This window comes from Xenopus tropicalis, chromosome 4, assembly GCF_000004195.4.
Source record: "Xenopus tropicalis strain Nigerian chromosome 4, UCB_Xtro_10.0, whole genome shotgun sequence".
Taxonomy (NCBI): domain Eukaryota; kingdom Metazoa; phylum Chordata; class Amphibia; order Anura; family Pipidae; genus Xenopus; species Xenopus tropicalis.
In genome coordinates this window covers 128,240,220-128,267,485 of record NC_030680.2, presented here as the reverse complement: position 1 = coordinate 128,267,485, position 27,266 = coordinate 128,240,220, and the positions used below count along the sequence as shown (strand labels likewise).

General features: G+C 41.8%; 1 protein-coding gene across 1 annotated transcript in view; it reads right to left on the bottom strand.

The window, feature by feature from the left end:
* Positions 1–26,941, bottom strand: part of twf2 (twinfilin actin binding protein 2) — a 33,192-nt gene extending 6,251 nt beyond the window's left edge. Inside the window, 5 exon segments of the mRNA NM_001129945.1 lie at positions 236–340; positions 1,236–1,331; positions 2,597–2,775; positions 12,983–13,060; positions 26,813–26,941. Of these exon segments, the coding sequence (NP_001123417.1) occupies positions 236–340; positions 1,236–1,331; positions 2,597–2,775; positions 12,983–13,060; positions 26,813–26,837 (483 nt within the window). The 5' untranslated portion in view covers positions 26,838–26,941.
* Positions 26,942–27,266: the final 325 nt, after the last annotated feature.

The window sequence follows — 27,266 nt, the reverse complement described above, 5'->3', positions numbered from 1 at the left end:
AACATTTTAGGCTGGTGCAGTATGCTCAGTATATAAAACAAGGCTTTCTACCCAAATTTGTTTTTAGGCTTTGGTTCTCCTTTATTTGTTCTCACTGTGCTCAAGTAAGGCCTCTCAGTAAAAGCCATTTTCATACCGTATCAGATATGTGTGATTACGTTAATGAAAGCTTCACATACTAATGTGATTGTTACACTACCATCATCAATGTACCTACACCTTCTCAGTTACTCACCTCATTTATCTTGATTTCCTGTAATTCCCTTTCTGCTGCAGTGAGAGGAGCTGGGGCTGCACACGAGGAGACATGTTTCTTGTAGCCACCGAGAGCAATATCTTCCTGTAACATTAGATTCCATAGTTACTTAAAAAAAACCTTTTTAACCTGAAGATTAGATGTGCCCCATGTTGTAACTGCCCCAAATGTAAACTATGCCCATACTTAGGCAATGTCCTTCAACCAAACCCAGTTTAATCCCGTTACTTGCCCATTAAGCCCAGACACAGTATCTGACCAGTGAATTCCAGTGAAGGAATGAGTCCATTGCCAAAGTCTGTAAAAGCCTAATTTACTGGACTCTATTTTGATTTACGCTCAAATCCCTGCCCAACTACCTGCACCCAAGCTCAGTTACAGTTTATAAACAGAGCCCAGATCTCTGTCTAATTCCAGGTCCAAGACTATGGTCTCTGAAAACCAAAATCTGGGTCTTATCTTATTGGCCCATCTATGGGGGCCCACCACTGGCATGGCTGGTCAATATCTGGTGGGCAGGTTCATAAGACAGACAGAGTCAACATCTTATTGGCTCATGTATGGGGCCCACCAATGGCCTGGCTGTTCAATATAGGGTGGACAGGTAATAAATCCTGTTGGGCAATAACAAACAATTCTCCCTTGGCCCCCATTATGGTCTGATCCAAATGGCCCATTAAGGCAAGTTCAGCAGCTTATTGGCCCATGTATGTGGTCCACCCAATAGCATACCTGATTGGGTCATCCCAATTGGGCACAGTTTGTTTGTGGCCAAACATGGTAAAGACCCAGTTGTCCCTGATCTACATGACCTTTCCAATAATTCAGATCGGTCCAACTTACTTGCCCTTTTACTAACTTGCCTATATAAAGCCAACTAACATAATTTATTATAACATTATTTTACTGGTTTTCAATTCAATCAACCTAAATGGTTTTCTACTGCCTACCGAAGCCCAGAAAATATATAAAGAGAAACCTTTAGTGTTCCAAATATTTCATCCTTAATATGTCCCCCGCCAAATTCTTTCTTGACAGTTGCTCTTGTAGCCGCATAGAGCATCTTCAGCCGCACCTATTCCAAAAGCAGAGAGATGTTAGCCCTTTATAAAATTGCACACAAGTAATTCCAGCAGCTAATGCTGGTCATATTGTGCTGAAGCAAAGAAAGAGACTGATCAACTATCAGTGAGGCAGGGAACTGCATGTTTATGCACTGGAGCAGGGGTAGGTACATTCTATTCCACAGAACAACAGCTCTGCCTATTCCAAAAGCAGAGAGATGTTAGCCCTTTATAAAATTGCACACAAGTAATTCCAGCAGCTAATGCTGGTCATATTGTGCTGAAGCAAAGAAAGAGACTGATCAACTATCAGTGAGGCAGGGAACTGCATGTTTATGCACTGGAGCAGGGGTAGGTACATTCTATTCCACAGAACAACAGCTCTGCCCCCCTACATTTTTAGTTAGGCAGGCAGCACAACAACCTTTATAATGTGGATGGTTTTGTGTCCACTATGTAGCTGCTTTAACTGTTATATTAGAATTACCACCACCGCTGGAGTGCTACCTTATGCATACAATGCCTGGACAGAAACATATACCCGGATGCTGGGGCAATGTATACTGCAGGCAATGTATACTGCAGTAAACTGGCTGTGGGATGATTTTGTTCATTACCCAGCTCCCGTAGTGACTGAAAGGTGAGAAGTAACAACTCAGGAAAACTCAGAAGCAGTATATAACAGCTGTTTGGGACGCTGAGCAGTCTGGAAATGTCTGCCTCTGCTCTATAAACTACTACAGTGAACTGACTGATTTGCATTGCATTCATTAACCTGACTGATATAGAGTCCCTGGCCCAAATAACGGTAAATAAACAAGACATGTGGCAAATAATAAACACATAAATAGAGCAGGTGTACACTAGACTGCTTACTATAAATAGAGTGCAGCCTAATATCTGGGTACAGAAATCTGCCCAACAAAAAACTGCCCCATGCCTTGGCGCTGCTAGCTATGTACAGCAAATTAATATGTCCGTGCCCTTATTGATACTAATAATTCTTTGCAAACTGGGAGTAAATGCATTTATTGCCAAACCACAGATGGAACTCCAAGAACAAATGATCCTCCACCATGGAAACGTGCAGCTTATCAATATACATACATAGTAATATTTGTCCACAAGGTGGGGCACTCCTAGTAAGGGTTTCACCACATCAGTGGAGAAGGAGGTGCTGCAATTTCTAATTAATGTAGTAATAACAAGAAGGGAATTGCAGTTAAAGAGGTACATGACACTAATGCCAGCGTATAAGAAACAGAAGGAATCATACCGGGGAGTGGTCAGGTGACCAGGACAGGAAGATCCACTCGTACCCCTGAGCATTCTGGCTGTCCAGCCGATACAGAATATAACATGGCTCAGATTCATCAAGTAGAGGAAGAACTAACGCATCGTAGTCTTGGTCCCAGGCATGCTTCAGCTCTTTGTGTGATCCCAACACCAGCTGCTCTGCAGGCACAAAGGATTAAGCCAGTAAATGATAAGACACTATGGCCTGTCTTTACCCCATACAGTACTCTATGAGCCCAAGGGCTAAGACTACTTGTCAAGGCTATAAAAATAGAAAATGCTGCTAATTTACTCTAATTGTCTCAATGTATGTTTTAGCAGATAATTCTCAGTATTGTCTATGGCAGGGTATTTTCTGGAAGCCGTGAAGTAGTTGCTACTAAGTGTCTAAGTCTTTAAAGTCACCACCAAACAGGCAGCATGCACCTACCTGCATTTACCATTAGCACCATACATTGCATTTCGGTTGGATATTTGTTCTGCTTGATACAGTTTTGTTTTAGAAAATGAAACGGAAGAAAATGATATGTATTACTGGAGATGGAAATGTTTAATCACTGGGGCAGATGCAAAATGTTAAACACCCACCTAAAGCCTTTTTTGTAAAAGTTTGACTTTTCACTCTACAAAACACAGAAGCAGGAAGAGGATCGCTCAAACAAAAAAGTACCTTGGGCAAGTACAGTTTCCTGCTAACAGGAGCACTGCCCTGGGGTATAAGCTTTGTGATTACAATAGCTGGGTGGTGCCAACCATTTGGCACCCAGCAGTAATTAAAGCTTACCTTCTCCTTAAAACTAATGCTCTTCTGTGGATTTCCAGAGCAACTGTCACAGGAGAAGCTATTTAACCAGATTCTTCCTCCCAATTAAAGCTCTTTATAAGGAAATGATCAAGATCTATTTTGCCTAAGGCCTATGGCACATATGCAGTTTGCACACCCGTTCCTCTGCGGCACAGAACAGCAGTGGACAAAAAAATATGGATGAACAGCATTATTAGCATACTGATGAAAAAAGACCAGAGTCCATCAAGTTTAACCCTCTCAAGTAAACCCAGCACAGACAAACCTATACTGACCTATCTATACACTCACATACATCACTAGAAAGGGCATTCCACAACCTCACTGTCCTCACCGTGAAAACCTCCCTATACTGGTTCAAATGAAAGTTCCGTTCCTCTAATCTAAAGGTGGGGCTTCTGGTGCGTTGATCATTTTTATGGGAAAAAACATTCCCTATCTGCCTATAATCCCCTCTATTCTTCTTGTACAGAGTAATCATGTCTCCTTACAAACACCTTTTTAACCCTTCCATCCCCTTTACCAGTTTAGTTGCAGTCTCTGCATTCTCTCCAGCTCATTAATATCCTTCTTAAGGACTGGAGCCCAAAACTGCACTGCATACTCACAGTGAGGCCTTACCAGGGACCTATAAAGGGGCAAAATTATGTTCTCATCCCTTGAGTCAATGCCCTTTTTTATACAAGACAGCACTTTATTTGCTTTAGTAGCCACAGAATGACTGCCTGGAATTAGACAACTTGTTATCTACAAAAATCCCAAGATCCTTTTTTAATTAAGGATCCCCCCAACACACTACCAATTAGTGTATAACTCGTGTTTATATTATTTCTACCAAAGTGCATAACTTTGTACTTTTCAACACTGAACCTCATTTCTATTATGCTGCCCAGTTTTCCAATTTTGTCAAAACGCTCTGCAAAGCGGCAGCATCCTGCAGTTTTGCACAATTTAGTGTCATCAGCAAAAATAGAAACAGCAAAGGGCCAAAAACGGACTCCTGCGGTACTCCACTAACAACACTGGGCCAATTAGAAAATGTTCCATTTACCACCACTCGATTTGCGGAAATCGAGGCAACTTTGGCGATCGCGCCGCCGCGTATGCCATCCCATCACCGGTGGGATGTCATATCGGGGAGACTAGTCGCCCGCAACAAGGGAGAATTGTTGTGGGCGACTAATCTCCCCGTGTACCAGAGCCCTTAGTGAAGAGGTTTGGCAATTACAGCGCTGAGCTTGTTTAACCCTTTAAATGCCAACGACGTACGGCGTGGCATTAAAAGGCTTTATCTGCCAACGACGTGCGCCGTACGTCATTTGGCAGATAAACATACTCTCTGCAGAAGCGGCATGTGTCGTTTCCGCAGAGAGCTTTAAAGCATGACAGCCCCCTGGGCAACGAGCCAGGGGGGCTGTCAGGCTGGCCCTGCAACGCGATCGTTGCAGGGCCTCCCCCCCAAGCAGCAGACGCATCGCGTCTGCTGCTTACTGCCAGGTTCCTGCTTCCTCTCTAGCCGCCGCCCACGCGAGTTCACGCGAGATGGAGGGCAGAACTGCAGCACCAGGACCAGGCAAACTTAAAGACAGGTAAGGGTGATTTTTTTTGCATTTATATACACTTACACACACTTACATACACTTACATACAGCACACAATTTTACAGTTTTTTTGGGGTTTTTTTTGCACACTTATATACACCCATATACACTCTTACACACTGTCACACAACTTTTACACATGCACACACATGTATACACAAACACTTTTTTTTTAAAAAATTTCAATTTTTTTTACCACTTTGTTTTTAGTTTCTTTTCCTTAAAAACTGTTTATTATGACAGCGTGACTATTGGATAAGATATTCTGACCACTAATTACGCTGTTGTGTGACTTATTTTGTTGTTTCACTAATTTGCACAATTTTTGTGGTTTTATTGCATTTTTATCCCTGTATTAGTATTCCTGATCTGTTTTTAGCGTAGCTTTGCCATGTGTAACTTTGGTGTAGAAAAATAACTTTATCTATTTTGAATTCCTCAGAATGTGTACGTTCTAAAAATATATGGTTTCTGGGTTTTTCTGTATAGTTAGGGGGGGTTACAGCACATAATACGCTGACAGGGGGCTCTGTGTGCAAAAGCTGAGTTGGCAGGCTAGAAATCCATATGCGCTATTTTCATTTTGGGGTCAGTACACACCGCAGACTTGGGTATATCTATGCATATTGGGCATCAAACTGTTCAGTAGGCCTCTGGTGTTTCTATTTGGGGTGATTTGCCTTTGTATGCAAGAAATTGTGTGAGATAAATGTGGCAAATCGCAACATTTTTAGGCGATTTTCTGAAATGTCATAAAAACCACTAACTTTAGGAAAGCTTTGCGGCTTGGTACTTTGGTGTAGAAAGGACTCTTTACCCATGTTGGATTTGTCAGAATATGTACTTTCCAAAAATATATGGTTTTCTGGGTTTTTCTGTATAGTTTGGGGGTGTTACAGCACATAATACGCTGACAGGGGGCTCTGTGTGCAAAAGCTGAGTTGGCAGGCTAGAAATCCATATGCGCTATTTTCATTTTGGGGTCAGTACACACCACAGACTTTGGTATATCTATGCATATTGGGCATCAAACTGTTCAGTAGACCTCTGGTGTTTCTATTTGGGGTGATTTTCCTTTGTACGCAAGAAATTGTGTGAGATAAATGTGGCAAATCGCAACATTTTTAGGCGATTTTCTGAAATGTCATAAAAACCACTAACTTTAGGAAAGCTTTGCGGCTTGGTACTTTGGTGTAGCAAGGACTCTTTACCCATGTTGGATTTGTCAAAATGTGTACTTTCCAAAAATATATGGTTTTCTGGGTTTTTCTGTATAGTTTGGGGGTGTTACAGCACATAATACGCTGACAGGGGGCTCTGTATGCAAAAGCTGAGTTGGCAGGCTAGAAATCCATATACGCTATTTTCATTTTGGGGTCAGTACACACCACAGACTTTGGTATATCTATGCATATTGGGCATCAAACTGTTCAGTAGACCTCTGGTGTTCCTATTGGGGGTGATTTGCCATTGTACACAAGATATTGTGTGATATAAATGCAGCAAACTGCAACATTTTTAGGCAATTTTCTGAAATATCATAAAAATCGGCAAACTTAGGAAAGCTTTGCGGCTTGGTACTTTGGAGTAAAAGGAAATGTGTACCCATTATAGATTCGAGGGAATTTGTACTTTCCAAAAATATATGGCTTTCTGGGGTGAGCATACTTTTTTGTAGCATTATCCCACATAAAGGATGTAAATGTGTTTATTTTCTGAAATGACGCATCATATGGGGGTATGTTCCCATTGGGGCCCCTACATGCCACATATTTAGGTAAACCTATACATATTGGTCATCAAACTGTTCAGTGGACCCCTGGCGTTCAAATTTAGGGTGTTTTATCTTGGTACCTAATGCTATGTGGGAGATAAGATGCTGCAAAGTGGAAGCTTTGAGCGGATTTTTGGAAATGTCATCAAAATTGCTAACTTTCTAAATGCTTTGCGGCTTGGTACTTTGGAGTAGAAAGACACGGGTACCCATTTTAGATTTGGGGGAATGTGTACTTTCCAAAAATATATGACTTTCTGGGGTGAGTGTACTTTTTACTAACTTTATCCCACATATAATGATGTAAATGTGTTGATTTTGCAGGAGCTGAAATGACAGAAATGATAGATCATAGGGGGGTATGTTCACATTGGGGCCCCTACATGCCACATACTTAGGTAAACCTATACATATTGGGCATCAAACTGTTCAGTGGACCCCTGGCGTTCATATTTAGGTTGTTTTATCTTGGTACCTAATGCTATGTGGGAGATAAGGTTCTGGAAACTGGAAGCTATGAAGGGATTTTTGGAAATTTCATCAAAATTGCTAACTTTCTAAATGCTTTGTGGCTTGGTACTTTGGAGTAGAAAGACACGGGTACCCATTTTAGATTCGGGGGAATGTGTACTTTCCAAAAATATATGACTTTCTGGGGTGAGCATACTTTTTACTAGCTTTATTCCACATATAATAATGTAAATGTGTTGATTTTGCAGGAGCTGAAATGACAGAAATGATAGATCACATGGGGGTATGTTCACATTTGGGCCCCTACATGCCACATACTTAGCTAAACCTATACATATTGGGCATCAAACTGTTCAGTGGACCCCTGGCATTCATATTTAGGGTGTTTTATTTGGTTACTTTATGACCTGTAGGAGATAAGATACTATAGACTCGAAGCTTTGAAGCAATTTTTTTAAAACTTCACAAATGTTGATAAAAACCTATAACTTTAGGAAAGCATTGCGACTTGGTAGTTTGGAGTAGACTGACAATTGTGCCTACTCTGGATTCTCCAGAATCTGTTCTTTCCAGAAATGTGTAATTTTCTGGTATAAACCTTCTGTTAGTGGAAGTTTTGGCCTTGAAATCTAAAGTATGCAGCTTTGTGAAGCAGTGCTTTGGAAATTTGGTAGTGTACTGCTGGGAGTTTTTGACCTATACAAGTGAGAATTCTCCATAAAACTATATATATTTGGTATTGGCACATTCAGGAGACATGGGACTTTCCAAATCAGTTGTATTTTTGTGCATAAAATAATTTTTGTTTCTGGTATGTGTGTTTATATTATGAAAAATATGATTTTTTTAAAATTTTTAGACATTTGGAAGCCTATATCTTGTTACAGAATTGGAATTACACCAAAATTCTACCATATTTTGAAAGCTTAGTTTGTCCTGAAAAAAACAATATATTGTTTTCCTGGGTAAACTAAAAGTCCCCCCGAGGAAAGGCCCCTAAAGTGAAACAGTGCAAAATGTTCAAATACTGTCTGGCAATACAAGTTCCGCTTTAACCAAAACGGCTGGCAGTGAAAGGGTTAATATCCTGGGATGAATCCATCCGGTTCTGGGCCTTTGTTTACCTTTACATGTTCAAGTCTCTTTTGAATTCCCGCCCAGGTGACCCATGCATCAGTAGTTATATTACTAGAATTGGGTCTATTAAAAGGGAAGCCTTGATTAGCTGGCTCCTCAGTTGTATAGACATGACAATTTCTGCTTTTCTGATTTCTGCTTTTTCCCTGTTCTCATCAACAAACTGACTCCTCTGTGATAATAAGGTTCCCACCCCTTCTTGCTTCATTTTACTATTTACATATTTAAAAAATAATTTTGGATTCCTTTTACTCCTAGCTGCAATACCCCTTTCCATCTCTATTTTAGCTTGCCTGATAGCTTTTTTGCATGCTTTATTTGCTTCCTTGTACCTGATAAAAGATCCTGATAACCCAGCTGATGGTCCTAGCTAACTTCAATGCTTTAAAAGCACATTTGTTCTTACCAACTTCAACACTAACACTTTTATTCAACCATAAAGGTTTTGCGATGCCTTTCCTTTCTTACAAGGGGAATATACTGATCTGTATACTTGCTAAGCAATGTTTTAAAGATATTCCATTTTCCTCCAGTGTTTAACCCTGAGAAAAACCTTTCCCAGTTGACACATTGCAGAGATGCCCTTATACTGGCAAAGTCTGCACGTTTAAAACTGAGTGTTTTAGTTATTCCCTTTTAGAGCTGTCTCTGCAGCATTATCTCAAACGAGACCATATTATGATGAGTTCCCCAAATGCTCACCCACACAAATGTTAGAGATGAGTTCAGTATTATTAGATATAACCAGGTCCAAAAGGGAATCATTCCTAGTAGGTTCCTGAACTGCCTGAAATGAAAAGTTGCCATTTAGCATATTTACAAACCTACTAGCTTTTTCTGATTTAGCCACCCCATTACTCCAGTCAATGTCCAGATAATAAAAGTCCACCATAATAACAACTTGACCTAGTTATAAAGCCTCCTCCATTTGCAATAGTAGCTGGTAGCTTGTCACAGCTTTGTGCACTTTTTATAGATTAATATTACAAGTGGGGATAGGTATACAACATGCATTTTGTCTGCCACGGTTTCCCGCCAGATGGCAGAGTTGGTCAAAATGCTCTGTGAGCCATTAGCCTAAGGCTCAAGGTATGCATGGAAGTTTCTCAAGCAACAAAAATAATGCCTGCCTTTCATTGATTATATAGGAAGTCCACCCAACACCTATGGTACATGAAGAAAACCACCTACAAATGCACATTTAAGTGAAATTTACCAGTGAGGAAAATGTGTGACAATTATTTTTTTAATCCACTGCAACACTCCCAGCTGTTGTAAACTACAATTCCCAGCATCCCTAGCCAGCTGACTGGCATGGGCTATCTTTCATACTGGCTCAGAGTAAGATATCTACAGGGGATCTTACAGTCATGTGGTCTGCACTGTTTCTGAATCTCCGTCACTGTACCCTGTCCCTGTGACCGAATTGGCCAATGTGTTTATGGCTCTCCGCTGCTCAGCTATTCTAAGCCGACACATTCCAGACAGTCTTACAAGTATTTTCCATGTGCTGCCTCTTGGCTCTGCTTACTGCCCACTCCTCTTAATTGTCCTTTATTTACCCCCACGACACATGTAAACTTCCCAAGTTCAGACTCCTGCCAGCACTGTGCCCCCAGCCCAAGAAGTTCAATTCACAGGATAATACTCATGTACCTGGAATGAGGTATAATGTTTTCCATATTTAAAATTGTATTGTGTTCAAAAGAAACACCAGTTAATTTGCTATTAGACATGAAAAAACAAAGACTCTTCCCATGTTGCTAAACTACAACTCCCAAAATGCCACAGCCAGACGTAAGCTGTCAATGTACTGTTGATTGTTGTATTCCAGCATCTAAAGGGCAAGTTGTTCTATAAAGGGTAATTTAGATTATTTTACAGTTGTGAAACTCTTGTTCCATCTGCCAGAAGACAGTTGGACCTATTTCCTTTCAGGTGGTTTCACCTGAGGCACATTAAGCACAACAAAAGTACCCACACTCAGCTGAAGGTATGGATAATTTGTTGCATTCCTATCCTCGTGGCCTCTCATTTTAAAGCTGGTCTCTTGTACCTATGTGGATGGAGTCAGTTCAAAGTCATTGTTTTTCCATGTTTTGTAATACAGGTATGGGATCCATTATCCGGAAACCCGTTATCCAGAAAGCTCCGAATTACAGAAAGTCCATCTCCCATAGATTCCGTTTTAATCAGATAATTCAGAATTTTAAAACTGATTTCCTTTTTCTCTGTAATAATAAAACAGTACCTTGTACTTGATCCCAACTAAGAAATAAATAATCCTTATTGGATGCAAAACAATCCTATTGGGTTTAATTAATGTTTTATTGATTTTTTAGTAGACTTAAGTATGAAGATCTAAATTACGGAAAGACCCCTTATCCGGAATACCCTTGGTCCCGAGCATTCTGGATAATGGATCCTATACCTGTATAAGGAAAGCTATATCCCCCAACAATGTAGGTCTCTATAACGCTATTTCCCATAAAACAGTTCATATGTAACACTCTGCTTCATCAAATAAAATGTTCATAAACATATCCGTTTTCAGTATTATGTGCTATTGGGTAATCCTAAATAAAACTTCTGTCTTTTACTCCCACACTTCTTCCTGTTACACTTTGAGCTGCATTATTTCCTGTCGGCTGATCTCTGAGGGAGCACACAGCCCATCACTAAATGGTGGCTCAAGGGAAAAGATGTAGTGATATTTATATTTCACATTGGTAAGCCGCTTTAATAGGCCACTTAAGATATAAACTATCTGTTGGTTAAGTATTAATTCTGGGTGACAGTTTTCCTTTAAATTCTTTATGGCTACATCCAGGACATAGAAATACATCCCAAGTATAGGCAACTACACCCTGCCATGTGTACATACACTGCTGTTATATGGGCTTACTATTCATTTAGTGATATCTTGTAATGAGAGAACACTCTCTTTGGGTTAGTCCAAGTGGCAAAAGCTGGCCCATATGAGCAGATTTTTACCCGACTTGGCCACCAATGCAATAGGCCAAATCAGGATAATCCAATAATTTGACCCTTGGGTCAATGACTATATCAAATAATGGGGACTTGGGGGACCCATCAAGGGAGGCTGCATCAACAAATTCAATGTACTAGTTAGCATCTTTTATTGTCCCACTTATGGCCACAGTTTATCAATTTTGTGTATCACTGAACTGCTTTTTGGCTATGAATCCGGGGCACTCCTTGTGTAGAGAGTTTTACTTATTAGTGGTGGAAGACATTCAGGAGAGTCCTATACCTGGAGCATTAAGCTGCTAACTCAAGTCAACAGGGGCAGAGTCAGAAGCTATAATTGCACCTGGCCACCTTTGGTCCATTCTTTTTGGTACTGGGCTGCCTCTAGGTCACGAATCCTGGACGCTCCATATATAGAAGGTTTTATTAAATATTAGCGGTTGAAGACATACATTGGTTGGTTTGGAAACCAATTACCCCTGCCGTGTTGCCCAAAAACATTGCCCCAGCTGTGTTACCCAAAAGCAACCAATCATCAGTTATCTCTTACTAATCTAGTACAGTTACTAAGGAAAGTCAAACAGCTGATTGGTTGCTCTGGTCAGTGTTAATGCATATCCTTGTTTATAGAGATGCCATCATTAAAGTGATGTCATTCGATCCACACATAAAGAGATTCCAACTGCTCAGTCATGCCACTGGCTAATGGCTATAAGGAGCTGACAGTGACTTTGAAGTGAATTTGCTAAGGAGAAACAGCTACTGAACTATAAATAAATAAATGCCATGCGCTGTCTGGAGACACTTCTTGGTTACTTAAGTGGTAAAATTTCTTTGCCCTCCAGATGGTTTTAAACTACCACTTTCAGTAGCAGTCGCTGCTTGTATGGTTGGGAGGCTGGGATTTGTAGTCTGAAAACAACTAGAAGGTAACAGGCAGAACTGAGCAACTCTACACATTCATAGGGCCACTTATTTGTTTGCATTTATAAGTGAGAATATATATCTATATATATATATATATTGTTTTATAAAACATTCCACCTTCATTTCACCATAATAGGCATTACCTGACACCACCGGGACAAATAGATCTCAGCCTGAAAAGCGGTAAAGCACTTAAGGCTGATACCCACTTATACTAGCAACATCATGTGGTTTCCATTAAAGTCAATAGGAAATGGTTCCGGCAGTTTAGGGCACTTTTACCCTGGCTGAAATAAACTGCCAGGAATCCACCCCCCAAGTGCACTTAGCTGTCAACTTTTAAAGTAATCCAACTATATTTCTACCCTCCCATCAAGGCCAAACACTTGATTAGCTGTAAAGAACCCAAGCCAATGTTAAAGGTGGGGTTATTTCATGTACACTCTCTTCATCATTTCTTTATATAGTGCTAGTAACAAAGTTACAAATATATAAAAACATGTAGTTATTGACACCCCCCTATAAACATTAGTATCCAGGACTGGAAGCGCAAACCGCACCCCACAACTAGGGAGCTTTTGGTGCCCCTTCGCATATGCCAGCTACCATTATGTCCCTTTCCCACCACCTCTGAAACACCTTTGTCGCCTCAGAACTTACCTTCTTCAATGATGACCTTTATGAGCCGGATGGATCCATTGCGAGCCTTTGCAAAGAAGTCCTTCAGCTCTGGGGTAGCTACAAGAGCCAAGAACATATTGTTTAATGTCACAAATAAAAGAATAGGCTAATAAAGTCCTCTATAAAAACAGCAGAGTGAATCCCTGGGAGCAAGGCAAAGCATCTGTGGGTGCAGAATAATGTATGAGAGCATGTGCTAAACATGAACACTATCCTGACGGCATAACCATCCAAATATAGCTGAAACTTGTTTAGCAGGAGGGGCAGGAGCACATCTGACAGTGTTTTTAGGACACGGCTTTCCTAGGATAAACAGGGGTGGTGAAGTGCTCTGTATACAGTACTTATTCAAGCAATGCCAACGTAAGGTGCACAAAGGTCTCCATCTGAGTCCCCAGCACAGGTGCCCTTAGTCTTTTTCCCACTGTGACAAATGTTTTCAGTGACTGCCGACATGTTGGGTGAGGGCTTACATTATCTCCAAGCCACACAATATACATAGATATAGAACCAGCTTAAGGAAGATGGCTCTCTGGTAGCACCCCAGCTTTGCACAGGGTGTATGGAAAGCGTCACTGCCTCCACAGTTATCCCCATTTATAAAATTTCACAAAAATGTGCCTAATCAAATTTTAATGGCACAATGACATTTTCTGGAATTGAAGTGATTTTGATACAACTGTACTTGTAATAGGAATACATAATGTAGTATTATTGTCTCTCCTGCTCTTCTGTTCAGACTTTCACCTTAAAATAACTTTCAGTGTGTTATAGCTGGACCTACACTAAGCTACTTTTCATTTTACTTTTTATGGCATGCAACTTAAAGGGGTAGTACACCTTTAACTTAACTTTTAATATTATGTAGAGAGTAATACTCTGAGACAATTTGCAACTGGTATGTTCATTTTATATTATTTGTGGTTTTTGAATTGTTAAGCCTTTTGAACATCAGCTCTATAGTTTGGAATTTCAGCAGATATCTGGTTGCTAGGGTCCAATTTTACCTAGCAACCAGGCAGTGGTTTAAAAGAGAGCCTACAATATGAATACATGAGGGCGTAAAAAGAAAGTTAAGTAAAAAAAACAATAACAATACCATTGTAGCCTCACAGATCAATAGTTTTTTGGTTGCTGGATTGTCACAATATTGCTGAAGGAATGGATCTCTGCCCAATCTAGTCATGAGCTGGCCCAAATCAAGCCGATCTCATCTTTGGTCCCCTATAGAGACCTGCATCAATGAGCCAATTGTGGTCCTTGGCCAACAGGATTTTTAAACCTGCCTGACAGTTGGACAATTTTTCATTCAGATATGAATGGTAGGAGTTGGAAGCTTGTATTGCCACCTTTAGGGCGAAGATATGCTGCAATTAGTCGCCGTGACTTTAAAAAAAGGAGATCATGGGGACTTTACCACTATAAGGGACTGTAGAAGTCTCTGTGACTTTTTAAAAAGTTGCGGCTACTAATCGGTGCATGTGCCTCCGCCCTTAGACACAATAGCTAAGGCTGAAAAAGGCACGTCCTTTGAAAATTTTACCATCAACTTTTTACTAAATGAATTTAAAAAATCTATTTAGCTTCTACTGATCAAGAGGGAGGTGAAAATAATTGTCTGAACAAGATTTTAATGTTTTTAATTGTATATGCATATGATTTTTGTAAGATCTATAATGTTAATATGTATAGGAAAAGTAGTACAGAGGCAACAATATGTCACTCAGGCAGCCATACACGTTTCAGTAGCTTATCTGCCCGTGTATGGGGCCCTCTGAGAGGTCTCCAAAAGTGGCCAGATGCTGATTGGGCAGGCTTGATTTTTCTGTTGGACTGAGGACCACATTGGCTCATTGATGCAGGCCCTGCACTGACTTCTCATATCCCCTTCACTGTAATGTGATTGTTTAGCCCAAGGGCCAAACAAACGCACTAGAACAATATCACACACCCAAGATTGGCATATCAGGGAAAATATTCTCTTGTTTGGTGTCCTCACCAAATTAACAAATCTTAACCTGTATGGCTACCTTTACATACTCACCTTGTTATCTAGCTGACTCAAATAAGGGCTACGCCATTTCTAAGAGGGTATGTTCAGAAGGTATGGCAGGTGTTACAACATAAAGCTGCACTAATAATACAGGGTTTTATGGTGGCTTATGGGAAACATTTACCTACCAGCAAAATTGGTAAGGTGTGGTACTGCAAGTGTCAAAACTATTAATGCATATTACAATTACCATTTTTTTAAAAAATCTCCTAGAAACAGCAGGCCACTTTGTTTTTATCACTATAAAGAGATATATACTACAAAAAACTATATATAAAAAAAAGGATATACTTTTCCTTTAATTGTACACTGAAACACTGCCCTAGATGTGGAAAATCTTGATTGCCCAACTCGTTAAGTGTAACTTTATATATGTTCTGCACTAGGAGTTAGGGGACAGTTATGTATGTATATCAGCATGTGATTTGATTGTGCACGGGACACAGTAACTTTCTATAATATAGGAACCCATGCCTTAAGATACAGCATTTCCATTTTCTGATGTCACCTTCCCCTTTGCACTGGTAATATACAAACTGCCGTTGTACAGGAAACTTAAAAGCAGTTTTGATTCCTTTATTGCATTTGGGCAGAAAGGGAAATAACCACCACAAAGGGAATTTCTGTCCTCCTAATGCAGTAACAGTGATTTTGGGGGCACACAGCAGCCAGTGGCTCCATACTTGCGCTGTCTGAGCTTTCTGTTTTGGGTAATCAGCTATGGCTTGCACTTTTCCAAGTGTCCATTCAAAGGTCCAGCACAAGAATTGATGGCACTACAGACCCAGATGCGCTTGCATCTGTATTATAAGCCTAATACTGGGCCTTAGGGGGCACACAGTACTGTACACCTGCTGACCTGGGGTCCATTTGTGCACAAACAGATGCTACCCCCCCCTCCATCCCCGGTGGCAACCATAATAGCATTTTAATTACATTTAAACAAATGTTATCTCTTAATTATTCATGAAGTATAGATTTTGGCTGGGTTAGTTTGTTTTTTATCTGTATGTGCTGTACTGAAGGCAGAGTAATAGGAATGAGTGACTAGATGCTTTGTATGACCATTCATTCTTTGATCTTGCAGCTCACAGTTGTGCTCAGGGGAAATCCAAGAAACTCAGCCACAGTCTGTCCCCCCAGGGATGTAGTTCACCTTTACATTAACTTTTTTCAGGCCCTTTCATATTCATATTCCAGCCTTTTGTTCCCACCACTACGTGGCTGCTAGGATAAACTGGACCATAGCAACCAGATAGCAGCTGAAATTCCAAACTGCAGAGATGCTGCAGAGCAATTTCAAACTGCAGAGAAGCTAAATAATCTAAAAACCTCCAAAAATAAAAAATGAATATATATTACTGCCTGCATCATACTAAAAGTTAAATTTAAGGTAAACTACCCCATAAAGACATGCTTATATTTACAACTACTGCAACACATAATGACCATTCTATAATGCAAATTCATTATCACTATTCAAGGGGCTTATAAAGACCTAGTCAGGGGTGCTGTTGCCATGGGGGAGTTGAGAAACTCGCCTGAGGCCAAAGTACCCCCAATGTTACCAGGGGCAGCATGGAGGAGCAGGAGCAGGAGCCACCTCAGGGAGGCTCTGGGGTGAGGATTGCTCCTGCCACGAGTGCTCTGTTTATTCAAGATTCTTTCACAGTTGCACCAGGGCCATCATATTTGGTTGATATGGAGTGCACTGTAACTCTCATGTTGTTCACCATGTCTTCTCAAGTCCAGTCCTTCAATCCCGAAATATTCGCCTATTTGGTGAGGTCACAAATGAGCAGATCGTCTCCCATTATGCCCACCTAAGGGTGGGCGATATGGGGCTAATTCAAATAACAACAACGGGCATAGGCGCAATTTAAACGGGGACCGCCTCAACGAGTTAAAGCGGTCCCCGATCTGATGGAAAATCAAACCTGCCCAATTGAGATCTGAACAATTTTAGGCCAGATATCGAGTAGGGCTTTTGGGGTTACCCCATACATGGGCAGATAAGCTGCTGATTTGGTCTAAAGGACCCGAATTGGAAGCTGAAATCTGCCTGTGTATGGCCGCCTTAAGGTTTTTTTTAAAGTTGTTGAGGAAAGAGAAGAGCTTGCAAATGTTTTGTCTGTTTCCCTTTAAGAGGTGACTGAGTTCCAAGCAGCACGCTGCTGATGATTTCCTTCCAGCTGACCTCCAGACTAATATTAGCGCCTTGGTTACAGAAGTGAGTGACTTGCACAATGCAGCACAAATGACAGACTCGCCGCTTCTTCCTGTCACACAAGAGGAAGCCTAAACTCTTACGTTAACAAGTTCCATTAGGATTCAAAAAAGGGGATCTACCTGTAGACCCAAAGAGAAAATTAATGGAAACAGATTCAGATCCCCCCACATAAAATACTTGCAATTTACCTGAATTCTGTATTTCAGTGCTGTCCAACTGGCAGCCCTCGACCCCCCTCTGTGTGGCCCCCCCACCTGTCTGGCTTCTTTGGTGGCTTAATTTTGTGTAAACTTTAAACAATATCATTACTGAGATTAACTGGCCCCCTGCATGGTCCTCAGATTCAGGCTGTAATCCCCCTGTATTGTTTAAAAATGTAATCCCCTGTGTTGTTCACACCTTTTAATCTCTGCATTGTTCGCCCCTTGCAGTGTTAACATCTCAGGCTCAGACTGTAATCACCCACATTGTTCGTCTGTGCACACCTCAGACATTGTATGTACTGCATGTACTGTGTATAGGCAGCATAGGGTAGGCAGAGTATGGCACATAGGCAGCATAGGGCAGGGAGGGTATGGCACCCACAGGCAGCATAGGACAGGCAGAGTATGGCACACAGGCAGCATAGGACAGGCAGAGTATGGCACACAGGCAGCATAGGACAGGCAGAGTATGGCACACAGGCAGCATAGGACAGGCAGAGTGCTGCCTGTTTGTGCCATACTCTGCCTGTCCTATGCTGCCTGTGTGTGCCATACTCTGCCTACCCTATGCTGCCTGTGTGTGCCATACTCTGCCTACCCTATGCTGCCTGTGGAAGGTGAACCTGGCAGGGGTTTGTTCTGGGAGTTTGTTAGCATTTGGAAATAGCCATTAAATGGTCCCTAAGGTGTGTAATTATATGCTGGGGGTTGCTGTGCTATACACAGGGAGGAGGAGGCATATGGTTTTAAGGGTGTGTCTTAATATGACATAATATAATTCTTTAACATATGAATGATGGTTGATATCCCTGCAGCGAACATTGTGATAAAATGGGTGTGGTTTGAAGTGGGTGTGGTTTAAAAAGGGGGAGTGGGCAAAGTGGCTTCCATTAGCGGCCCTCCACCATGTATGTGAGAGAAATTTCGGCCCTCAGCGCCGCAGAAGTTGGACAGCACTGCTCTATTTTATGGGTTTCTAAGATACTAGACTGCTAATAACAGGTTTCCAGGTCAGGTGTGCTCATTTATCAACACTGCCCACAGGCAGTAACCCATAAAAACCAATCAGTGATAGGCTTTTTCCAGCCAGCTGCAGGAGGAACAATGAATGAAGCAAACAATCAACAATTTGCCCAGTGTTGATACATGACCCCCACTTACTTAACCCTAGGATTACTGACAGCTTTAAAATGGAACTGCTGAGCCCAAAGCCTGGTATTAGCAGTATAAAACTGCCAATATCTCTAGCTACTAAAACAGAAAATAAGTAATCTCAGTGGAGCACAGTAGTTAGAGGAGTTTACCAACACTTTGGTGATATTGGCAAAAGCCTTGGCTATCATTTCCCTCGCCGATCAGACAGGATGGGAAATTTTTAGCGGGCGCCCAAACATCGGCAAAACGTTAATGCTGAATTGATGGGGTAGAATTCTTTTGTTTCTACCTGCCTATTTGGCCAATGGTTGCTGGAAAGATTCCAATTGTAATGTGTATGGCCATCTTAGTTGCAGCAAAAGCGCACAGAAGAATTAACCTATAACTTAAAAGAAATAACGATTGGAGCCATTTAGTCATTAGGGCTCAGCCATTTGATATTAGCTTTCCGTGTGCTGTTGGTCCTTTTCTGCAGTAACAGTGCCCTCTATATTCAGTATGCTTTACTGGGTGATATCTGTGCCACATATGAACTGTTGGGAGTTATCTACGCTGGCATGATGTTTACCAGTAATCTATGCTAGTAGTGCACTGGTTTATGTGTTGCTGTTATTCATGCCAAGAATTTTACCTGGTGCTCTTGCTATCTATGCTAGCAAGTGCAATGTCTGTTGCTCCAAGGTCCCAGCATTAAATAAACTGGTGCCATAGCATTGAATAAACTGGTGCCCCTTGGTTATCTATGCCAGCATTGTGCTACCTGGTACCCCTGGGTTATCTATGCTGGCATTGTCCTACCTGGTGCCCTTGGGTTATCTATGCCGGCATTGTCCTACCTGGTGCCCCTTGGGTTATCTATGCCAGCACTGTGCTACCTGGTACCCCTGGGTTATCTTTGCTGGCATTGTCCTACCTGGTGCCCTTGGGTTATCTATGCCGGCATTGTCCTACCTGGTGCCCCTTGGGTTATCTATGCCAGCACTGTGCTACCTGGTACCCCTGGGTTATCTATACTGGCATTGTCCTACCTGGTGCCCCTGGGTTATCTATGCTGGTATTGTCCTACCTGGTGCCCCTGGGTTATCTATGCCAGCATTGTGCTACCTCATACCCCTGGGTTATCTATGCTGGCATTGTCCTACCTTATAACCACGCGTTATCTATAACAGCATTGTGCTACCTGGTGCCCTTGGGTTATCTACGCTAGCTTTGTGCTATATAGTACTGGGTTTTTCATGTTAGCCGTCTGTTGCCTGGGGACCCTGGCATATATGTTTGCAGTATTACACCTAGCAGTGTGCTATTTGGTGCCCCTAAGTTAACAATGCTTGCAGTGTGATGCTTGGTGCCTCTGAGCAAGTGACAGCACTAACAATGTGCTATTTGGTACCACAGAAATATCTGGTGCAACTGTAGCAGAATGCTGTTTATGTTAACTATTCTCAGGGCTGCCATCAGGGGGGACAGACAGGAGTCCAGTACAAGCAGGGGTGACAGTCAGCTGTGAATGCATGTAGCTTACTGCTAAACTGGCAGAGTTTAAATGTATTAAGGTGGGTTGAGCAGATAAGGAGCATGGGTAGGTAGTCATATGGTGCCTGTGATTTCTAAAGGCAAACCTGCCACTGCTAACTGTTCATGTGCTGCTTCCCTCTGCACTTTTAGTGAATTACATTTGCAATTCCTATAGCCAGTCTGATGCCCTGTGTGCCACCCCTGTGGTGTACCCCAGTTATGTCTTTTTCACTGGTTTCAAACAAATCCAAGGTCACAGAAGCAGTCTGCACAAAGGGGTTTTACAAGCCTTTTGTTAACGCACCGATAGGTCACTCTGCCTTTCACTTGTCGATAAGCAACATTGTTTGCATGCAATCACTTGCTTAGAGTCTGCAACACAGGCCCAAACCTGCACTATGATACCTATATTCTGCAAAATACTGCCCCAGCCAGGCCTGTACTCACACCCCCTACCTTCTGTGTGATTTATTGTATATACAATAATCTAATTGTGCAGCACTGCAGAACATATATGCAAACACATAATACATGGAATAAAGCACATTTTATTTTAAAACAAAAAGTATATAAGTGAAGAACTTACATTTGAGGATTTTTATAGCCATAGAAAAGAAGAGACAACAGTGCTTTTATCCTGGTAAATTCCAATATTTTTATATAGTAAACTAGGGCCTACACAATAACATTGTTACAGTATGCAACTCCTGTTTGAGTTTACAATCCATCCATCACATGCTGTAGTTAAACTTATACTTAAGAGCTTTTACATCATGCTTTATTTCATTCAGATCGATTAGGTATTTTATGATGTGCCACATTGGAGCTTAGTGTGGGAAATTAATGCAGCTCGCCTGGCCACTATGGCACTGGGCCCAAATGTAGCTCTCTTTATAAATCGAGTACATTGGTATGAATGAAAAAAAGCAGATAAATGTTTTTTCTTTTTTGGAAGGCACACTGCATTGCATAGATCAGAAAGGCTGCTATGCAGAACTGGTGAAATCACTGGATGAGAATAAGGAGGAGACACCTGAAATGCTATATTCTATAGAGGAGAATCATGGAGTGGTATGGGGGTCCAGTTCTTTATGTTTTAGAAAGGATTAAACCCCGAAGGGGGATGTTTTGACAAGATTCCTTCTAGGGAGAGGCAAACAGCCTAAATGGTGCCTTGGCAGGTTGTGGCAGGCCTGGACAAATACAGCACTCAAATATTCAGTGTAGAAGCTATAAAGAAGGATTTCAAATGGACACTCTTAAAGCAGTCACTCAGAGAGCAATATCCTAGGTATCTATCTGCATCTGTGACCCCAATAATTTCTTCCCTGAGTGTGCAATTCATGCACATGTAACCCATTTTTAAATAATAATACAGTGTTAAATGATAGTACAGAACAGAAATGATGTGTGAGATGTACATCTGCTCTGCTGTTTGGCCCACAACATTCCGTACTTATTGTGCTAACCCACTGGCCAGTGTGCCAGCCAGGAACCACACAGACAGCCATTAAAGCTATCCGTGGCATTTTTTGACTACAGTTTCCTTAGTGGTCTTCTGTCAGACCAACAGAAAGCTTTGCACACCTAAACTCAAAAACTGAAACCCTAACCCGGGAGATAGGTCTTTGAGATAGGTCTTCAGTTTACAGAGGCAAACAGCCCCCTGGAGCTCTAATGTATATCAGAGAGTGCAGCTTGCCTATAAACATTGAATGAGTTATTTTGTTCTTACGCCCACATTTTCTTGCCTTACACAACTGCGAATGGCTTAGTCAGAAAGATTGCACAATCCCTAGTCTGCGTCATTAAATACATAACTGGCTATAAAAAGAGACAAAATGAACACCTAATGTAAGACTTCCAGCACTATTTACCCTAGATTAAAATATAAAAATATAAGAGGTTTGCTGGTCATTAAACAATACTATCATGAATAAAGCTTATGAGAGAATTAGAATACAGCAAGTGAATGGCCCGCACCACCTCATGATATAGGTGACATATAGAGAGCACATATACAGTGGAGGAAATAATTATTTGACCCCTCACTGATTTTGTAAGTTTGTCCAATGACAAAGAAATGAAAAGTCTCAGAACAGTATCATTTCAATGGTAGGTTTATTTTAACAGTGGCAGATAGCACATCAAAAGGAAAATCGAAAAAATAACTTTAAATAAAAGATAGCAACTGATTTGCATTTCATTGAGTGAAATAAGTTTTTGAACCCTCTAACAAAAAAAGACTTAATACTTAGTGGAAAAACCCTTGTTTGCAAGCACAGAGGTCAAACGTTTCTTGTAATTGATGACCAAGTTTGCGCACATTTTAGGAGGAATGTTGGTCCCACTCCTCTTTGCAGATCATCTCTAAATCCCTAAGGTTTCGAGGCTGTCTCTGTGCAACTCTGAGCTTGAGCTCCCTCCATAGGTTTTCTATTGGATTAAGGTCCGGAGACTGACTAGGCCACTCCATGACCTTAATGTGCTTCTTCTTGAGCCACTCCTTTGTTGCCTTTGCTGTATGTTTTGGGTCATTGTCGTGCTGGAACACCCATCCACGACCCATTTTCAGTTTCCTGGCAGAGGGAAGGAGGTTGTCGTTCAGGATTTCACGATACATGGCTCCGTCCATTTTCCCGTTAACGCGAATAAGTTGTCCTGTGCCCTTAGCAGAAAAACACCCCCAAAGCAAAATGTTTCCACCCCCATGCTTGACGGTGGGGACGGTGTTTTGGGGGTCATAGGCAGCATTTTTCTTCCTCCAAACACAGCGAGTTGAGTTAATGCCAAAGAGCTCTATTTTGGTCTCATCAGACCACAGCACCTTCTCCCAGTCACTCACAGAATCATTCAGGTGTTCATTGGCAAACTTCAGACGGGCCTGCACATGTGCCTTCTTGAGCAGGGGGACCTTGCGAGCCCTGCAGGATTTTAATCCATTGCGGTGTAATGTGTTTCCAATGGTTTTCTTGGTGACTGTGGTCCCTGCTAATTTGAGGTCATTAACTAACTCCTCCCGTGTAGTTCTAGGATGCTTTTTCACCTTTCTCAGAATCCTTGACACCCCACGAGGTGAGATCTTGCGTGGAGCCCCAGAGCGAGGTCGATTGATGGTCATTTTGTGCTCCTTCCATTTTCGAACAATCGCACCAACAGTTGTCACCTTCTCTCCCAGCTTCTTGCTAATGGTTTTGTAGCCCATTCCAGCCTTGTGCAGGTCTACAATTTTGTCTCTGACATCCTTGGACAGCTCTTTGGTCTTTCCCATGTTGGAGAGTTTGGAGTCTGCTTGATTGATTGATTCTGTGGACAGGTGTCTTTTATACAGGTGACTAGTTAAGACAGGTGTCCTTAATGAGGTTGACTAATTGAGTAGAAGTGTCTAACCACTCTGTGGGAGCCAGAACTCTTAATGGTTGGTAGGGGTTCAAAAACTTATTTCACTCAATGAAATGCAAATCAGTTGCTATCTTTTATTTAAAGTTATTTTTTCGATTTTCCTTTTGATGTGCTATCTGCCACTGTTAAAATAAACCTACCATTGAAATGATACTGTTCTGAGACTTTTCATTTCTTTGTCATTGGACAAACTTACAAAATCAGTGAGGGGTCAAATAATTATTTCCTCCACTGTATATATATATACATAGCAACATTATCTACATGTGGGATATAGGACAGACCATCCTCACGTATTTTCATTTTTTGTTTCACAGATTCACATACAGTAAGTTTATTTTGCTCCTAACATGTCTTTCATTTAATTGGTTCTAACTAGGGATGGGAGAAAAAATTCAGTGCGGAATAGAATTCACTGCACGTCACTTTCTTTGGCATGGGCGTCGCTGTCTCTGATGTGCGAGTATTTTTTTACGGCTGCGTCGTTTTTGGGATGTGCACGTCAGAGAAAATGACGTCCGCGCCAAAGAAAGCAACACGTGGCGGATTTTTTTGCCATGGGAATTATTTGCCCATCTCCAGTTCTCACCTTGCATCATGGCAGAAACAGCACAAGATAAGAATGCCCGATATAGATAATTATAATGAGCTGGGAAGCATAGCCAGTAACTATATACAAAAACTGCACTTAAGGGCAGTGGCACACAGGGAGATTAGTCACCCTCAATAAATCTTCACTACCGCGACTAATCTCCCTGACATGCCATCCCACCAGCAAAAATGTAAATCGCTGGTGGGATGGCATATGCATTACTTTTGGTTTCCCAAGGTCACCCAAAGTTTTCTTGCGAGGCAACTTCAGGTGACAGAAGCGATGCATATGCCATCCCACCAGCGATTTACATTCTTACAAGTGGAGGCCGATTGGTGCCTGCAGTTTCTAAAAAGGCCCAGCATGGCAGAAGAGCTACACAGCATGCCTACTATATAAATAGGGCTGTGGGTGTTAGGGCTGTGGGTGTTAGGGCTACTGACAGGATATACAAAGATATAAGAAATGACACAGCCATGTGTATATGAGTTCATCTAACATTTGAATGTTCACTGAACATGTGCAGTAATCATTATCCTGTCAGATTTCAGGAAAATATGTACATTTAAAGGGATACGCTCACCTAAATAAAATTAATTTGATAAGCCATCTCATTTAGAATTACATAACACATGCAGTTTTATATTGTTACAGATGCACATTCATCACACTGGGGTATCAACCACCACAAACTGCAATGGAAATAATCACTCCCCAGTATTGGCCCCCTACATGGGCTAATAAGATGCCGAATGGATCAAGAGAGGCCAATAAACATAATCTCTGGAAAACATTTTGTTGGTGATAAATTATTACCAAACAATCTGATCAAATTTTTGCAGTTACCGAGTACGAAACCGTTTGGTTTACGATATAAACACTCAATCATAGTACTTAAGGTGGCCATACACGTGGCGATCCGACGATGTTTCGTACGACCATCGGTCGCACGAAACATCGTAAGATCCGCCACACACCATTCAGGGCTGAATCGGCAGGTAAGGAGGTAGAAACAATAGGATTTCTACCTCCTTCTGCCGATTCAGCTCTGAAGGGAGAATTTTGGTCAGGCGCCTTCTATGGCGCCCGATCAAAATTTTCAAACTTGTCCGATCGGCGAGTCGTCCGATATCGGCAGCTTCCTGCGATATCGGTCGACTCGCCGACATGCCATACACGCACCGATTATCGTACGAAACGAGGTTTCGTACGATAATATCGGTGCGTGTATGGCCACCTTTAGTTGAAAAACTATAGCTGTCTTCCCCATGTAAGTATAAGTGCAAACCCAGGAACTATTTTGGCACTTCAGGCCAATTGTATGGATTTGAAAAATACTTAGACACTGCACAAGATAGTGTTACACTGCAACCACACTGCCATAAGTGAGAAACCTCTGGATTTTGCACAGCTACCACAAGTTTTGTAAGGAATCCTAGGCAGGCTGAAAATCACAGCTGCAGAATAAAGGTGGCCATACACTGTTAGACCTCGCCAAGTGAGCGGATCTTGTCTCGATAGGTGGGCATAGGCACTGTTGGTTTAGGGACCGCATCAACGAGTCGATTATGTCCCAGACCCAACGTAAAAACCAAATTTCAGGCAAGATTTTGGTCAGGGAGGCCCATCGGTAGACTAATCTCCCCGTCTGCCACAGCCCTTACTGCATTTTAAAGTGTTGCTGTTCTTTAAAGGGTTTGTTCACCAACCCACTGCCTGGCTGCTAGGGTAAACTGGACCTAGCAACACAAAAGCTGCTGATATTCCAAACTGGAGAGCTGATGAGCAAAAAGTGAAACAATTCAAAAACCTTAAAAAAAATACAAAATGAAAACCAGTTGCAAACAGTCTTAGAAAATGAATGCCTACATCAAACTAAAAGTTAATTTAAACGTGAACCACCCTTTAAAGGTAAAAAAAACCCAATCCTACCCTAGAGAGCTGCTGGAATCCGCAGCCACTGGCAGAGTGTCTCAGCAACTTTCCAATATACAATAATTAACAATAAATGTTTTTTAAAGTTAACTGCAATTGCTACTGAAAGCTGTATGCCTTTTGGCTTGTATTCTATGCATTACTGGTTCTGACACCTGAAACAGTGCAGCAAAAAGCCATCTGATTAATGAACCTAAAGAACTACCTCCTGCTACATTGTTTCAAGAGTCAGTACCAGAGAACAGCAAAGGATAAACAAATAATGATTTGAATCAGAATTACATTTGCACATTCATTTAATAACACTGAAAATGTTTAATCTGTGCATAAGGGAAAGTTGCTTATCTTTTTTTTTAATTTAATGTCCCAGGGAGATACAATTTCTTCCCACAAGAAAGTAAAATGAAAGCAAAATCTATTGCCTCCCTCAGAGCCCGGCCCTTCCCATTGAGCGGTATATAGCGCTGTATATAATATGCTGTGTGGCATTTAGTAACAGGTAGGGCAGCCGCATACACACAGGGCTAGGGAGAAAGGCAAGCATGTATACATAAGCCGCACACTGGCTAGCTGTAGCCCCAGGGCACTAGGTGAGGCAGCGCACACCCAGGCATACAGCGCATACTCCCATCCAGCTCACACACACACATATACAGCCAGTGACACCCACACCATACGTGCCAGTGAGGGGGCGGCTGTGGGGACAAAGCGAAAGAGCAGTTACCGTGGATCCCGGTCTGATGGGCCATCGTTCGGCTGCTGACAGCTTCAGGTTAGGGAGCGGCTCCCGGGCCTACGTAGGGGGGCGTGCCTCTGGCTTAAGGGGCGTGGCCTCTGCTATTTAATAAAAGCGAGTGCTTCCTTTGGGGGCATAGCAGAACTGAATTTCCGCCGTCTGTCAGGGGCGGGGCTCTGAGCTCAACTTAAGTTCGCGTTGCGCAATAACAAAAGGGAACTGAGCGCTAACGAGATTGCAGCCGCTATAGGAGCTGCCCCAGAACCACAGAAGATAACCGCTGCGATATGTATTGCTAGGATGCCCAGCCGCGCCGTACACTGGGATGGATACTGATCATGTGACCCCGCTGGTACTGCTGTGATTGGATAGTATTTATAGGGGCGGGAAAAAACGCCCTTTTAATATCTGAGGTACCAATTTGCAAGGCTGGTTGGTTTAC